Source organism: Rhinatrema bivittatum, chromosome 1 (genome assembly GCF_901001135.1).
Source record: "Rhinatrema bivittatum chromosome 1, aRhiBiv1.1, whole genome shotgun sequence".
In the NCBI taxonomy this organism is placed as follows: domain Eukaryota; kingdom Metazoa; phylum Chordata; class Amphibia; order Gymnophiona; family Rhinatrematidae; genus Rhinatrema; species Rhinatrema bivittatum.
In genome coordinates this window covers 60,889,336-60,901,314 of record NC_042615.1, presented here as the reverse complement: position 1 = coordinate 60,901,314, position 11,979 = coordinate 60,889,336, and the positions used below count along the sequence as shown (strand labels likewise).

General features: G+C 45.5%; 1 protein-coding gene across 2 annotated transcripts in view; it reads right to left on the bottom strand.

Moving 5' to 3' along the window:
• Positions 1–2,691: 2,691 nt before the first annotated feature.
• Positions 2,692–11,979, bottom strand: part of TMEM131L (transmembrane 131 like) — a 200,166-nt gene continuing 190,878 nt past the window's right edge. For both annotated transcript variants that reach the window (XM_029610214.1, XM_029610130.1), the window contains exons 34-35: positions 5,953–6,131; positions 2,692–3,111 (exon numbers count right to left, since the gene is read on the bottom strand). In XM_029610214.1, coding sequence (XP_029466074.1) covers positions 2,833–3,111; positions 5,953–6,131 — 458 coding nt within the window. In that variant the 3' untranslated portion in view covers positions 2,692–2,832. The remainder of the gene's footprint in view (positions 3,112–5,952; positions 6,132–11,979) is intronic.

Genomic DNA, 11,979 nt, shown 5'->3' with positions numbered 1-11,979 from the left:
CATTCTAGTTCTCCCATCTTACTTCTTAGACTTCTGGCATTAGCATACAAACATTTCAAAGTTTGTTTTTTGATTGTATTTTTATTCTGCTTTTTAATTGATAGGGATAAGTTACAATTTTTTAGCTCAGGTGAGTTTTTAGTTACAGGCACTTGGACTACTTTTCTAATTATTGGAACCTCACTGTCGGGAAGCCCTAATTCTAATGCATCATTAGTATCCTTTAAAGATACATCTCTCCGAACCATGCGCTGCTGAGCGACTGTCGGCTTTCCCCTTGTTCTAGTTTAAAAGCTGCTCTATCTCCTTTTTAAAGGTTTGCGCCAGCAGTCTGGTTCCACCCTGGTTAAGGTGGAGCCCATCCCTTCGGAAGAGACTCCCCCTTCCCCAAAAGGTTCCCCAGTTCCTAACAAAACTGAATCCCTCTTCCTTGCACCATCGTCTCATCCACGCATTTGAGACTCCGGAGCTCTGCCTGCCCTCTGGTGACCTGCGCGTGGAACAGGGAGCATTTCAGAGAATGCTACCCTGGAGGTTCTGGATTTAATCTTTCTACCTAAGAGCCTAAATTTGGCTTCCAGAACCTCCCTCCCACATTTTCCTATGTCGTTGGTGCCCACGTGTACCACGACAGCCGGCTCCTCCCCAGCACTGTCTTCTAATAAATGGACATTAAGATTTATCCGTCAGGACTCTGCTGGTGCACACTGGGAAGAATTCTGGCTTTGGGTAGTGGAAGTCTTTATAAAGAGACTATTTAGTGGTATTTCATATTTTATTTAAAAGAGCCACCAAAATCATGTAGTTCAGAAACACTGCAGCACACACTGAGGCAGCGAGCCCTGCTCCGTGCGCATCAGGCCTGCAGTAGACACCGAAGCAGCGAGCCCTGCTCCGTGTGCGTCAGACCTGCAGCAGACACCGAGGGAGCGAGCCCTGCTCCGTGTGCATCAGACCTGCAGCAGATACCGAGGCAGCGAGCCCTGCTCCGTGTCCTGCAGCAGATACAGAGGCAGCGAGCCCTGCTCCGTGTGCGTCAGGCCTGCAGCAGATACCGAGGCAGCGAGCCCTGCAGTAGACACCGAGGCAGCAGGCCTGCTATGTGCTGCATCACAAAAAAAAAAAAACGACAAGGGGGAGTTTTATACATCCATTTGCATATCCAAAATAAGCAGCTCTCCAATAAAATTCACATTTTAAGTAATTTAACAGCTTCTTCTGTGCCATGGGCATACAGTCCATAGTGCACGGGCACCATACACTTTAAAACAGGATAAGCCATGCATCACCAACTGCCTGGTGGCCTACGGAGAGAGGCCCTGTTGCAGGACCGTAACGTACACATCCAGGGAAGAGTGACAGAAGAGGAAGAGGCCAGCGAGGCTGCCAGTGGACCACATCTCTTCACCCTCAGCCCTCCACTCGCAGAATCCCAACCCTTTTTGAGAGGCTTTTTGCCTCTCAGAGAAAGTGGTGCTAAACGAGGGTAATGCAGGAGGGAGGACTGTGCTCTAGGGCACCGGTGCAGCGGCAAATTGTTTGGTGCACCACCATCTTCAGCAGTCACCCTGCGCCCCTATCCCAGGCAGTATCTCAAATTGCAACAAAGTTCAAGGGGGAAAAAAAAAAAGATTTCAGATGTTGGTTTATATACAAATCTTGGTCAGTTTTTTAAATGGATTAGGGACATTACTCCTCCCTTCCTTCATAGCTCTCTAGTGCTCCTCCACATGTTAGCACTAGCATAAGTGATAGTGCAGCCCAACTACTTCACATTCACCATAGTGAGTTTTGTTACCACAGCAAATGATGCGTAACTCCTGCACATCAAGACACCGGTGCACGTTTTTACATTCCTGGAGGGAAACACTTCAATCCTGGACAACACCCACCTGCTGCTAAAAGCAAGCACAGCTGCTCTGCCTGGACTTCCGCGCCTGCAGCCGGCTCCATGCTCTGCTTCCACAAGCAAAACAGAGAATATAAACGGCAGACGAAGAGTCTGCCCGTCGTCCTTTCCTGTGGTGATACCTCAGCATCCGGGAGGGGAGGAGGAGGGCAGCTCTGTGGGTTACTGTCCCCCCGCATCCCCACGCCGCATCACTCCAACACCGAAAGGTCTTCCTTGCACAGACTACACCCGTCCCCCACCCATTCCACCTCACCTCTTCTCCCCTGCCCACTATTCTTTTACTGTCCTTTGCCGTTTCCACCCCTTACTGGTGCCAGCACTGCCTTCTGCTACCTTCCCAATCCACTTACAAAGGAGACGGCAATAACTCCCCTGGTGAATTTACAAGGTTTTCCCTGATGGAAATTTCTGTCAGAGTATAAACTTATGTCTGATATTTTTGGCCTTTTGACGTTTGCTGCTTTTTTTTTTTTTAAGAAGGTTCTATTAAAATTTTCATTTTAAAAGTAATTTGTTGCACGGAGCAGCTGAATTTGGACTTGGTTTTGGGCTTTACGACCGCAGAAGAGGAGCGAGGCCCGCTCAGGGCCGAAACGACACTGCAGGCCGCCCACCCCCCACCCCACTGCCTGTAATGATTTGTAATCACTGCTAGTTTTTGTGCGTTCCACCCTCCTCCACTACTCTTTGGATTTCCTCCATTGTACAAGAGAATTTCATTAAATTAAACGCTTTCTTGATACGCCCTGTAAAAAGGAGAACCAAATGCACAAGTCAGTAAAAAAAAAAAAAAAAAAAATTTATTTTCCATATAAAAGTGCCAAAATATTCACCAACCTTGTCATCTATTTCAACAACTGGTTTACCTAGTAATCAAAACTGCAAGCAACATTATTCACATTACTTGAATTTGTTTTCTTTCACATGTTTCCACAGTACCCAGAGTCCCTAGAGAGCGGGAAAGTTGCATTCCGATTGGCAGCCGTAGTCCATATGTCCAAGTTCATGTAGGCATGGAAGGGATTAAACCTGGAGGAGTACTCCTGCTTACACAGCACTGCCTGATTCTCAAGGTGCTCTGCCTGCGCAGAGCTGGCGCTGACAGGGAAGTAGCTTTCGTACATGTCGCTCTGGGGGGCCCAGATAGAACCAAAAAGTCCGGACATAGGCGACAAGCTTCTGGTGCTGGAGAGGTAAGGCTGAAAAGACAAAACCAAGACTGCTGGGTAACTTATTTTGTCCAGTCTTCCTAACAGCCTGTTTTTTTCTCCCCTCTCCCTGGCACAGCAGCTCGGGAAATGTGTGCTCGCTCACTGGCTGAGGGCTGGAAGGGGAAGTCTCTGGTGAGTGGCAGGGGAGGTGGTTGTAATAGTTGCCCCCTCCTTTCAGAATCCCCCTCCCCTTTCATGATTCTCTTGCACCCCTGCCAGGTCTCCTCTGACAAATGGGTTGGCTCCTCCTTTTCCTGCTTATATCAATCGATCGGATAACTTACTAGTAGCTGACGCTAAAGCTTTTACTTAAGAAAAGAAAGTTGTTTGCTAAATGAATGCCTTGTAGTAACTATGAGGCCGTTATTCAGTAAACCCTCAGCAAATAAAAGTTAACCGGAAAATTTTGATGCTTAACTTTATCCGGATTTTCAGCCCGAAAAAGTTCAAGTTGATTCTGCAGTCTAAAGTTAACCAGACTTAACTTCAGGCCTGCTCTCTGGCCAGCCAGCGTGACCATGCTGGCGGACCCAAGTTAAACCAGCTCTGGGAACAACCCCCAGTGTCGCCTCTTTTTGGCCAGCTAAATTTGCTGCGGGTACCATCATTTTCCCAGACCAAAAAAAAAAAATAAGCGTAGCCGGTTAGCAGTGGGTTAGTTGAAAACTGGAAGGTTTGTTTGGCGAACTCCAAAAGTTAGACAGGCAAACCCTTCTGAATATTGATGTGGATGTTGTAAAACCTGCAGATCCTATCTGCTTCGATGGACATCTGTATCTATTTATTTAGCACAGAGCCAGTTCCTGCAAAGCAAAAATGCCTCGGAATGCAGAAGGATTTGCATGGGAGCCAACATGATTACATAACGACAATCCACGGTTGTCGCTTCCTGCACTGCAGACTCCCACCATTATCACACTGCACCGCCAGTTTAAAATCTAATCACCGCCGCCGCCACTGCCGCCTCTGGAGATATAAGCGCATCCGCGTTTACTTAGAACCCAATACTGACCGCGCGCTCTGAATGCCAAACTACAGGCGGCTAAATAATTTTGTTCCTGCAGCCTGCGCCCAACCTTTTTACGAGCTAAATTTTAGACGATTTGTAATTTTAGGACCCTAAGCTTAGGTGCCTGAAGATGGAAAATTTTTTTAAATTCAAAATTGTAGGTGCCTAGGTCTTCTCACAAAATCGGGCTCTTAGGGTTCAGCCTGGATACCTTTCATCCTGTCAAGTGTCTCTGCCTCCCCTCCCAGGGATTTCAGTAGATGGAGATGCTTTCCTTTTTATTTTAATTTGTATTATAAACTTCCATCATTTATGTTCATTATTGTTTAAATGAAGAGCAACCGAAGACCTAAGCATGAGTTTAGGTGTAAGCATCCCAACCCACTTATTAGCCCAACATAGAAAGATGCCGTGTAAGAAACCACATCGGTCCAGATGTGGCTGCAAGGTTGAAAGGAGGAAACCACCGCTCAAAATGCAATAAAATGGGCCAATAAAATGTATCGCAGTCTACCGGAGGTTCCACTTTTTTTGTGGATCCAAAACAGCTGCTAGAACGTGGAACCTCTCTCTCTCTTTCTTTCCAGATCTTATTTTATAGGGCGTCTTGATTTACTAGCAGCACGGATGGAGGGATGAGGGAAAAGAAACCAAGCTGCTATTCTATCAACAGCTGTTTCAAATTTAAATGCTCTGTTAACAAATATAAAAATTCCTCAAGTGGCAATAACTAAATGTAAGCTTAGAGGCCAATATTTAAAAAAAAACAAAAACCCAGAAAAAAAAGGAGTTTAAGTTAGTCATTTAAGTTAGATGCCTACTTCAGCAGAACTTAGGATCCTGTGGGCCTGATTTTCAAAAGCATTTACATGCTTAAAGCTGGTTTTTACAAGGGTAATTGCAGTTTACCTGCATTAAGTGGCTTTTGAAAATTGCTACAGTATATGCTATTGAATTGTTTTACCAGCATTAATGCACTTAATGCTCAACTCCTCTGAAAACTCACCTGTAAGTTTTCAGCTGAAAATTCAACTCAATTTAGAGACCTAAAACATAGGCCCGTAAATTTAGGACTGCTGTTCATTTGCCTAGAATTAGGCTCCTAGGTTGGGTGCCTAGTGCTGAAAGTCAGTGTTAAGCACCCAACCTCCCCCCTCCTCACCCTAACTCTGGCCCCTGTAGATATCCCTTCTTTTTAGGCCCCTAAATTTAGGGGTCTATTGAAACCAGAAATCTAAATTTAAGGACTCAGCCCTAGTACGTTTTCAAGAGAGCCAATTTAGGAACGCAACTCTTCCAAACTCTTTGGAAGCTGACCTTCTAGTGTGTGAAGGGCTGTCAGAGTTCATGAATCAGCCATATAAGGAGGGACTGTGGTATAGCACAAATCCATTAGCCTGCACACCTCTCTTCACTTCCCCTCGTCCTGTATGATCCCCAGCAAGTCATGTTAGCCTCCTTGTAGTCATACATGGCCGGGTCCATCTTAAATTCTGTGTATTAGCTTCTGCAGTGCTATGTACCCTAAAACAGTGGTCCCCAACCCTGTCCTGGGAGCCCACCAGCGAGTCGGGTTTTCAGGATATCCACAACGAATATAAATGAGAGAAATTTTGCATGCTATTGCATGCACTCAATAGCATGCAAATTTTCTCTCATGCATATTCATTGTGGATATCCTGAAAACCCGACTGGCTGGTGGGGCCCCCAGGACAGGGCTGGGGACCACCGCCCTAAAACACGCATGCGCCTGGAATTAAATGAGCACCGCAGACTCGTCTGCTGGCCGGTACCCGTGGCAGGAGCAGGAGGGCACTCACCGAGGAGCTGGGGTAGCCAGCTGGGTCCCAGGCCGTGGGGAGATCAGGCGCCTGCGGCGGAGGAGGAGGAGCAGCAGGCGCCGGCGTATTCATGTTCCAGGAAGACTGACAGCTGTGCCCGACGAATGCTGGACTCTGGACTTCGGAACCTGGGAAACCAGCGTGGTAGTTCATGTTTTCTACAATCAAACGATAAATCACACAAGATAAAGATCTCTGTAGCCATGCGTGTTGCTTAAAGTTGCTCAGATCGTCACAGCTGCTGATTACAACAGCAGCTGAAGTTTCACAGCTAAAGGTTCTCTGCGACATGAAAACGTGCTCGTCTCAAGTTGCTGTTACCACCCCACATCCTACAGGGGGGTCGCGTTTCTGGGGACGGCGAAAGAAGACACGGGATCTGCAAAGCAACTGCTGAAAACACACCGACGCGCGTTCACCCAGGGCAAGAAGCCTCGAGGGCAGTTTGCTTGCAGGCTTGTGCACTTTTCTACCCAAGGATTTAATTTACCGCATCTTCTGGAAAGGTGACAGAAAAAACAAACAAACCCTACAGATTAAATAAAGCAAGAAAAACCCATTCCAGGAGTTTTGTGCATCCCTTACGCTGAGAGCACGTTAAGTTCAGTAAAAAGTGCTGTGGGACTTTTACGCTACATTTTTTCTTCTGCTATTTCTTCTGGGGACTTTTTTCTCCTGCTCAAAACTGTGGGAGTCTTGAAAAGAAAAAAATCTACAGAAAAAATGCAATAAAAAATGCTCACTTTAACAACTGGGCTAAGGTCACATGAATCTTAATCCCACTCCCCTCCCTCCCTCACATGATTTTTTTTTCTTATGGAAAATGTTCCCATCTTGAAGTTAAAATCCTTGGGCAACGGCTGCATCATCTCAAAACTGTGCTCACGCCCCGCGATTTGCAGGGTTTTTTTTTTGGCAATTTCTGCCCTGCTTCCTCCCCAAACTTCAATCTGTCTCATATCATTTATGACTGAAATTTTATTTCAACGTGTCCCTCTTGTGAAATTTCAATTCCTCACTAACGAACCAGGTGACCGGAGAGTTCAGGTTCCCCTGCTTTGCCTCACGCTTTCACACAGTTCGTACTGTTCGTTAAGCTTCAGTATTTTCCCCAAAGGCGAGTGAAAGGGGCAGCAACAAGGATTAATGTGATCGCTGACAAGCTCGAAGCTTATGCAAATTTCAACCAGGGTACCTAGACATCATTTCACGTTTAATATTTGCTACGTAGGTTGGTAAGTGTCGGTGACAGACACTTCCAAAAGATGCACTCCTACCCCGCCCTCTCTCAAAACAAAGCTCATGAGGGATCATTATTTTGCAAAATGCCTGAGACTTCTGTTTTTTTTTTCCAGCCGAGTGTCCAAAAAGGGAACAGAGACAGGTCAGAAAACACGACCACCATCTTTATTATTAAATGTGCAAGGTTGGGAATATACATTAATAGTCCTAATGATTTTTGAAACAAGCATATTACTACTTTTTAAGGACTGCCAGCTCCTTATGTGGTCATTTAGATCTCTTCACAATGGCAGCCTTTGGGCAAAACTACAGAAAGAGTGCCCATTTGCCAAAGTACTTATACCATTTTGTATATCGAGAGTCTCCTCAACAGCCACGCTGGAGTAAACATATTCAGGGTGATGGACTCTGGGAGCCTGACAAACACCACTTACTGTCCAGGGTGGAGTAGAGGATGTTAACAGTGTGTGTGTTGTCTCCACCTCCTTTGTGCACCAAATTTCTTTTTAAGATATTTGTTTGTCCCAAATATTCCCTGACTAAACCTTTTTTTTTTTTTTTTTTACAGTATTTGACATTCTACAAACCCCAAATTATCTGTTGCTACTCATCAAGTGAAAGGCAGGGGCGAATCTACCCCCAAAAAAGCGTTGTACAAACACATTTGCGGTAGAGGTTGGCAGATCAGGACCATTTTGCTCCTATCATCTGCCCTGCCTATACTGCTCTTGCTGAGGATACCTCTCAGTTTTCTGCCATTAACACTTGACTGCCTACACTACTCCAAGGATGGCCAACACCCTTCCTTACCCTTCTACCCACTATGCTTTGGATATCTCCCAACAGTCAGATAAGTTTGACTCGCGGTAGCACGCTACTCCTTCTGGGAAGTGTAGCCAAATTATCCTGATTCTCCAGTTAGGGACCTGGCTTCTCTCAATTATATCTAAAAACATATCCAAGCCATTTTACAGTTTATGCTGGTTAATCTTTCTGCTGCTTCTTGCAAGCTTTGACTTCCTACCATGCTATGCGCAAGTTGGCTTTGTCTTGTCCCCTTCTTCCATGTGACTGAACACATGAGCTTCTGTAACTAGTCAACACGTATGGAGTGCTCGCCTCCTAATTTCTTTTACCTACTGCTCGCTCACCTGCCCTTACCCACTGCCCTCTGCATCTGTCCCAAGCATGCTGGCAGACTATTCCAGGCACCTACCAAAGCCATCAGAAGAGGCAGACAAGAAAAGCATGCAGCAGGGGTGCCAGCATGCCATGCTCCCATCATCAGCTGAGTGGCAGAGATAAAGTCCCATTGTCAAAGCCCGAATCACTGGGCTGCATCAGCAGAGAGGGATTTCCTCCCCAGGTGCCGATCCACCACCCTTTTCAATAAAATAGTATTTATTCATATTTCCCCGCGCCTTCCTTCTTCCAAGTTCATATCATGACTCTTTGTCCTTTAATTTCTTTATTTTTTAAATGAAAAACGCCTCCTGCTTTTTCCGAAGCCCGCTAAAATTCTTGAACGATGCTATCAGATCCTCCTTTTTCTCTGCTCTATTACAAGTGAGTTTGGTTTGCATGCCATAAGCTTCTCTGCATTAGGGTTTGTATTTCAAGCCTTGTACGATTCTCTGAACTCCTTCCATCCTAAGGTGGACTAGTGGCAATGCTCCTTCTCATACACCCAAGCATACCGTTCTCTTTCACTGCTGCTTTCTTACACAATGACTGGTAATCCTCAGGTCATCTGAGATGCTTATGCCTAATTATTTCTTCTTTGGCAATTTCCAATTCTCGTCTTTCTAACTCATAACTGGCAATGGATTTGGGTCCCCCCAGATGCATAATTTTACAGGTTTGTTTCAAGTGAAGCACAGTTTCCGAACCGGAGACCATTCTTCCAATTTTTATTCGGGGGGGGGGGGGGGAGGGGGGGTCCCTATCAGTTTTCCATACTTACATCCCAATGTGCCTTTGCTGTTACAAATTCGTGTCTCATCTGCAAATGGATATTTTTCCACGAAGAACCTTTGCAATGATGCAAAGAAAGCTATTGAAAAGAATGGCCCTAGCACTGAGCTGCAAGGCACCTAAGACTGATCATTTCACCTCCCTAGAATAAACGCCACTGACTACCACGCTGAGTTATATTGCTTAACTGCTCTTCCTTAAATTAAAATTCCTGGCCTAGTCATACTGGCTAGTTTGATTCAATGCAGAACAAATGTCAAGAGCCTTCCTGGAATCTAAAAAGGCCATGTCCACTGCTCTCGGGCTCTTTCAGTATACGCCATCCGGTCCCATGGCCCGATCTACTCATTTGTGCAAGTACTTCAAGTCGTCTTCCTCTATAAGTGAGATTGCAATCATTTCACAATATTCATTTCTCTGTATCCTGCCTAGGTCTAGATTACAATGTAAAGATCTCATCTTTCACCTTCCGATGTCCCCATCTCAGGACTCTGCCACGTCCTGTGCATCGGTCGTCATACTTTGCATCCCTGCCAGGTGACTGAGATCTTCCAAGCTTTGCATCTAATTTCAACAAGTCGGAGGGCATTAAAGCTATTTCGGTCTGATCCTGAGGAATTCTCTTCCTTTGGCTGTTCGGATCAAGCTGAACTACTTTTTTTTTTTTTTAGAAAAAAAGGTAAAAGCCTTAGTTGCCTTGCCAGGTTCTGCCCCTAGCAGGGAGCTAAGGGATTATAATGGTCTTTCCTTTCTGCCAGGGGTTGCCCCTTTTTCTGTATTTTAAGTTGAGCCCATGGCATGTTAAGAAGTTAGACCCTTTAATTCTACTCTACAGATTTGGGGGGGGGGTGTAACTTTATAGGTAAGGAGGAGGTGGACTTCTTTGTTTATAAATTGAAGGCTTTCATTTTATGGTAAAGAAGGTGTGAGATGGGACGGGGGAGTTTTGTTTTGGATGTGTGGTGAAGGGAGATTTTTTTTTTTACACCATTTTGATGTATTAAGGGAAGAAGAGCAGTTTAATCGAATTATAGTTAAGTAAATAAAACATTTTTCTCAGCAAAAGAACGTGTTTAAGATTTCTGCCTTCCGCTGGTTCCTTCCTCTCTTTACTAACCCCCACTTTCTCCAATTCTCTTTGGGTTTTCATCACCCTAATTGAGGTTTCATCTTATCCTTTTATTGACTGGGTATTTTTCCCCCCCTCTATTTAGACCTTTCCCTGCTTTCATTTGTTTTCCCTGAGGAGTCTGCCTGTCGTCCTCCTCCGCCTGTGTTTTCTTATATTTTCTAAAATGTTTGTATTTTCTAAATTTTCCAGTGCCCTTAGAGAACCATATTGGGGAGAGGTTCCAATACAGACAGATCAGAGTCTAATATTGAGCCACACTGTACAGTGATCACTTAACCCTAAATCTGCTGCAGCCATGAGCTCAGTGACACCGTCTCCATCCAATACAGCCTTCCCCTCGGGTGGACTTTTCAACTAATCCTGCCTGAGGCACGTCCTTGAAGGGCAGTCAGGCCTTATCCAATGCCTGGCTGAAGACGCAGCAGGTAGGTCGCGACCTTTGGGCATCACCTAGCCCTCCATTGCCTCAGCTACAAATGTAGCACCTGATTCACTAAGGGTTTTTCCCATAGACATAAAATGGGAGAAAAGCCTTAATGAATCTGGCCCTGAGAATGTGACACCCCCCCCCCTCCCCTCTTGGGGCAGGGAAATAAACTTACAGTACCTGAACGTAAGCCACTTTGAAATGGCTGAAAGGTGGAATATTAAGTATGTATTAAATAAATAAATACAATAGATTTTAATCTGCATCCAGTAGAACGAAATCACCTATGTGGGAAATATGCGCTTGCCAGCAAGCCATTTCATCAGGGTTTAAACACTAACTTCCCTTCTCCCTGACCTTTGCCTGAATAAAAGCATCACTTGTGCTTAAGTCTCTGCCTGGGAAAGGATACCTGTTGGCCCTGAATTCCTGGGGGAGGGGCTGGGTGTTCCCTAGTCAGAGGCAGGACAAAGTCAGGAGGTATAGATTTCAGCAGCCAATGATATGATCCGTGCACACCCCCTGAGCCAAAGCCAATGGTGTAATGACTCTTCTGTTGCTATGGGAAAGTAGCCAATCATGTAATGACACATCATCTGCCTTTGTATGAATGTACAATAAAAGGAAGAGGCTCGGGAGGACAAACCCTCTTTGCCTTCTCTCTGCCTGCCTGCCATGAAAGCTGTCTGAGGCCTATTCATTACTGCTATACACCTAGAAGCAGCACTGTCTCTTGGATGCTATCCACGTGCTCTCTCTCTCCTCCTGTCAGAATCATCCTCTTGTCCATGTGCTGGAGGTCTGCATTTTACTCCCATCTATGTACTCTGACATCTTCTTAGGCTTTTGCAGGCAAACTGCCAGTAAATCGGCTTCTCCTTGTACTGCTGCACAGATCTTCATCCTCCCAGGTGCACCTGCGGTCTCCCTGCACCAATCTTTCCACCGTGAATTGAAGCTCTTTGTGTAGGTGACGACTTTGTCTGTTCCCCTGTTGTATGCAAACTTAGCTTTTTGTCTATGATCCCCTCCTCCTCCTCCTCTCCTTCTTAAATTCCTCTTAAATATTTTTTCTCTTATCACTAGTCAGGTCATTTCTATCATCCAGTTCACACCTCCTTGCACGGCTGGGCTGAATCCTTAGCACAGCCAGGCAAGCTTTAATATAACCAAACAAAATCAAAACAGTGCCATGGTCCAGAGCACAGGCACAGACTCTCAGCTGCAGGAC